Source organism: Plasmodium gaboni, chromosome 9, assembly GCF_001602025.1.
Source record: "Plasmodium gaboni strain SY75 chromosome 9, whole genome shotgun sequence".
In the NCBI taxonomy this organism is placed as follows: domain Eukaryota; phylum Apicomplexa; class Aconoidasida; order Haemosporida; family Plasmodiidae; genus Plasmodium; species Plasmodium gaboni.
In genome coordinates this window covers 394,869-400,098 of record NC_031489.1, presented here as the reverse complement: position 1 = coordinate 400,098, position 5,230 = coordinate 394,869, and the positions used below count along the sequence as shown (strand labels likewise).

At 17.6% G+C, this 5,230-nt stretch overlaps 2 protein-coding genes across 2 annotated transcripts; both read right to left on the bottom strand.

Moving 5' to 3' along the window:
- Positions 1 to 1,024: 1,024 nt before the first annotated feature.
- PGSY75_0910700 (putative actin-like protein) lies at positions 1,025 to 2,644 on the bottom strand (the record flags this gene model as incomplete). Its single annotated transcript, XM_018785523.1, has 1 exon — positions 1,025 to 2,644. The coding sequence occupies one exon, from the start codon at positions 2,642 to 2,644 to the stop codon at positions 1,025 to 1,027; it is 1,620 nt and encodes a 539-aa protein (XP_018641864.1).
- A 397-nt stretch (positions 2,645 to 3,041) lies between these two features.
- On the bottom strand, positions 3,042 to 4,408 carry PGSY75_0910600 (SNARE protein; the record flags this gene model as incomplete). Its single annotated transcript, XM_018785522.1, has 7 exons — positions 3,042 to 3,109; positions 3,231 to 3,315; positions 3,474 to 3,530; positions 3,661 to 3,790; positions 3,873 to 3,985; positions 4,111 to 4,180; positions 4,332 to 4,408. 7 exons carry the CDS (start codon positions 4,406 to 4,408, stop codon positions 3,042 to 3,044), a joined length of 600 nt encoding a protein of 199 aa, XP_018641863.1.
- Between the last annotated feature and the right edge of the window lie 822 nt (positions 4,409 to 5,230).

Sequence of the window (5,230 nt, the reverse complement as noted above, 5' to 3'; positions counted from 1 at the left end):
AAAATATAAGGGGGAACCACACGTTTCATATTTAATGCTGAGAAATATGAAATATATATTGTACGTTATGGATTTAAATTAACTAAAAATAAAATGGCCAAGTCACACATCGAAATTGCAAAACAACTTAAACATAATTCTATAGAATTAAAAGAATATTTCGAAGATCTCTATAACTGGCAAAATGATATAAAGAAAAAAGACAGATATAAAAATATCCCAGTAATATACAGTAAATATCTATAAGAGAATATTTATTTTATTTTATTCCATATAAATATTAATAACAAGATAATCATTTATTTTGCACTATTTATTCTTATTTATATATTGGACATATAAATAAATAAATATATATATACATATATACACATATTATTTTATTTTTTTTTTTTTCTTTCTTGTCATATAACAGCTGAAAGTCTTCTTACAATGTTTATATTTTAAAATGTTATAAAATTATTAAATAAAACAAAAAAAAAAAAAAAAAAAAAAAAAAAAAAAAAAAAAAAAAAAAAAAAAAAAAAAAAAAAAAAAAAAAAAAAAAAAAAAAAAAATCATCAAATATATATTGAAAAGATTTTAAATTTTTGATTTTTTTTTTTTTTTTTTTTGTATGTGTAGAAATAATTAAAAAAAAAAAATTTAAGTTCATATATTATTTAAATGAAAATAAAATGTATAATTATATTACATGTTATTTATAGATGATGAATAAATATTTATAAATATTTGGAACAGTCCAAAAGATTTTTTTTTTCTTTATATATATATATATATATATATATTTAGTTATGTGAATTTATCTCGTAATGATTATTTTTTTTTAAAATTAAAACAAAATATTCTATTTTATTCCATTTTATAAAATATACATCAACCTATATATAATAATATGTAGACATAAATTCATTTATGACTTTTGTATAGATAGCATTAGACGTTTTTATTTCAGTAACGCACATATATATATATATATATATATATATATATGTACATGTTATATTACTTATAATAGTTCCAACTAATACAATAATTTGCCTTGTAAACTAAATTTTTCTAAGATTCGTTCCCCTTCCTCTTGATAATCTTGCCTTGAAACACTGTAATAATCATAATTGAAATTTTCTAGAAAATAATGAGATCCTGAATATATAGCATATTTCTGTAATAATTTCCTTTTAAAGAGACGAACTTGAATACAAGCTTTATTATAAAAATTGACATTGTTAATTAATTGATAGAGTTCATTTTCTAATCTTTGTCTAAAACCTCTTATAATACTCGAACCTCCTGTAAGATAAATATTTCTTAGCAATTCCTTTCTATAATCAATTGGGCAATTTTGTATAGTGTTATATATAACGGTAGGTAATGTATTTCCTACAAATAAGAAATTAAAATTGAAATCATAGGTATGTAAGTTTTTATAACTGTCTGTTTTAACATAGTTATCTAGAGCATATGGAGAGAAGAATATTTCAGTAGAATTAACTGCTGATTCAAATATTTTATTAACATTTAATTCAAAAGGACTAATAAAATAATTCTTAGGATTTTTTTTATAAAGCATAGATAAATATTCACATTCTTCTTTATTTCTTGGTGTAAAGATACGTTTTTCTTTAGCAATTTTTGCAATATCTATAGATATTTCTTTTTGATGTTTTTCATGTTTTTTCATTTCTTCATATATTTGATTATCTATATCATATCCTCCTATATAATAAATTTCAGTAAGGTCAAGTAAAGGTATACCATTGATTATAGGGGTGCAACTCGTTTTTGTGCTTCCTATATTGATAATAACAGCAGTAAAATTGAAAAGATTCAAATCTTTTAAATGTATTAGACATTCATTTGAGTATTCATTATTTTTATTATTATATTTTATATTTTTTATTGTATAATTCCTTTGTGAATTATCGTATATATTTGGTATATTCTTTTCATCTTTTTGATCACTTTGTTTATTATCCTTCATATTATTGTTATGATAATTATTTTCCTTTTCTTTGATATCTTCATTATAAAATGAGAATTTCTCTTTTTCATTTTTAAGTTCTTCTAAAATAATGAGGGAAGAAACAAAAGACGGCTCTTTAAAACAAATACTTTTAACCTCAAAAGATTCAAATAAAATATCTCCAATACTTGAAAAATCATTCATACTATTTTTACTAGAAAAAGGTATAAATATATCTTTATTTTTTAAATCTAATTTATATACATTTGTAAAAGAGTAATAGATACATTCTTCTATAATATTATAATTTTTATATGGGGGAAATAAATAGTCTAATTCTTTCCATGGTTCGATTATTTCAATATGAGGTAATCTTAAACTTTGTATTTTATAATCTAATTTATTTATTAATCCAAATTTAAAAGAGTAATTATTTAAAGCTAATAACAAAATGTTATTTTCTATATTTAAATATTTATTTAATTTTAATATATCACTACATGTAGTATTTGAAAAACTACTGAAACTTATTCTATTATAAATGATTCTTCTTTTTTTTTCGCTTGATGTTGGAGAGTTTTCAACATTCACATGTAAGCTTATAGGGTTCTTTAACTTCAAATATAAACTTTGTGTAATTGGACTGTAGTTTTTTTTATTATTCTCCTCTTCAATCATTTTATTATTTGAAGAATGAAAGACATATAAAAAAATGTAATATACATATATTATGTATGTTATTAAACAATCTTGTATTGATATATATATATATATATATATATATTAGTACACATTTATTTTCTTTTAATATTTATTGTTGTTGTCTTTTTATTATATATGATTAAATATTTTATAATTTAAAAATTTTCATATACGTTCACATTTTTGTGCTTTAATTTAAAAATAATAAAAATATAAAAAAACAAATGAGTAAAATCAAATTAAGAATGAAATAAGTATTACATAAATAGTATATAAAATAAATAAATAAATAAATATAAGAAGAAAAATTCATAATAAAAATAACTAAAAAAATATAAAATTAAAATTTACATAATATATATATATTTATATATCACATAATGCTGCAACATTGCTTCTTCTTGAGTTTTTTACTTTGTTTGAATAACTGCTTTGTCGTTGCTAAAAATATAAAAGTATAAAATAAAAAAATAAAAATCCATATATTATATTATATTATATATATATATATATATATATATATTATATGCATATTTGCGTATGTATTTTAATTAATCATTACATGAAAGATCCTTGCTCTTATCAACAAGGACGTCCAAATTATCTCTATTCCTTATAAGAGCATCCATCGTCACTCTAACTTTTTCCTTTAAAAAAAAAAAAAAAAAAAGAGAAGACATGAAATATTAAATGATAAAAAATATAAATTAAATGAACAAAAAAATTTTGTTTTTGAAAAAATTCACATATAATAATTAACATATAAATATTATATATATATATATTTTTTTTTTTTTAAATATACAATATTTTCATTAATTTTTATATTTGTTTGGGTTATAGCGTCGCAATTTAAAGGGTCCTATATTTACAGAAAAAAAAAAAAAAAAAAAAAGTATATGAAGTATTTTTTGGATTATACTTAATAAATATGATCAGATATAAGTAAATACACACACATATATATATATATATATATATATTTTGTGTACCTTATATTTTGTTAAATATGTATACAAATTAAACGGAATTTTATTGTCTTCTTTTACACTGGACCATTCTTCCTTGGAAATGGTACTTACGAAATCTCTATAAATTTCATTTATCATATAAAAAGCAACCCTGAAAAGTAATAACACAAATAACAACATGAAGTATATAAAATAAAAAATAAAAAATAAAAAATATTATATATTTATAATACCTTTCAGGATAATCATCTGTAGCTATTACTATAGGACAAATATTGTCTTCATATTTAAAAGCGAAAACTGTATTATTTTCATGAGTTATGATTTCTTTTGTATTATATTCTATCTAATCAATAAAAAAAAAATAAAAATAAAATAATATATAAATAAATATAAATATATATATATAAATTAACATTACATATAATAGGATATAATTTAATAGGTTAATATAAAATAATTTTCACAAACCCGTGACGGAATAGTTCTAGCAACAAAAAAAGCGGCTTCTTTAAATGCCTTTTTTTTTATAAAAGAATAACTAAATAAAATATTAAAGGGAAAATATTATATGTAAAATGTTATGTAAATAAACTATATATATATATGTATATTTTTAAACCAATCATATTGTTATACAACGTATAATTTAATTTAATTTATTTTATTATTTTTTTTTTTTTTTTTCTAACGAATTTAAATCTGTGGCATTACAAAGGAAAATAACATCGTCCACATACTTAGTCAAAAAAATTGCTAATAAATTCATCTTATTAAAAACAGGAAAAAAAAAAATATATATATATATATATATATTTACATGCAGAGATGTATGGTTTTGTTTTTTGTTTTATTATTTTTCGATTTTTTCAAAAGTAACAATTTATATATTTGATGAACAAAGCATTTCAAATACATAGACAAAAACAAAAAAAAACATAAAAAAATAAACAAATAAAATAACCATAAAAAAGAATATATAAATATAAATTACACATATATATAATTAAAATAAAGAATTCTTATTATTAGAATCAGTTCCGTATGAAAAGAAAAAAAATACAACTAATGTTATATTTTCCTATATATAACACACCATATTAAAAATTTAATTAAAAGAAATGAAAAAAAAAAAAAAAAAAAATTATTCTGAAAATTGTTATTTCATATATAATTTTTTAAATATATAAATGGAAAAATATTATAAAAAATTAAATAGAAAAAATAAAAAAAAAATAAAAAATTAAATGACTTCTTTATTATGTTATAAATATAACATTATTGTGTTACAGATATTTTATTATTTCTACATGAAGAAAAAAAAAAAAAAAAAAAAAAAAATTTTATAACCTAGAAGCAGTTTTATGTAATTTTTGTTAAACCTTTTTTTTTTTTTTTTTTTTTTTTATAATTATATATAAAACAAAAAAAAAAAAAAAAAAAAAAAAAATTAATTTTAAAAAATAAAAAAATAAAAATTTTTTTTTTTATTTTATTTTTTTTCCTTTAAAAAAATTTTTTTTTTTTTTTTTTTTTTTTTTTTTTTTTTTTTTTTTTTTTTTTTTTTTTTTTTTTTTTTTTTTTTTTTTTT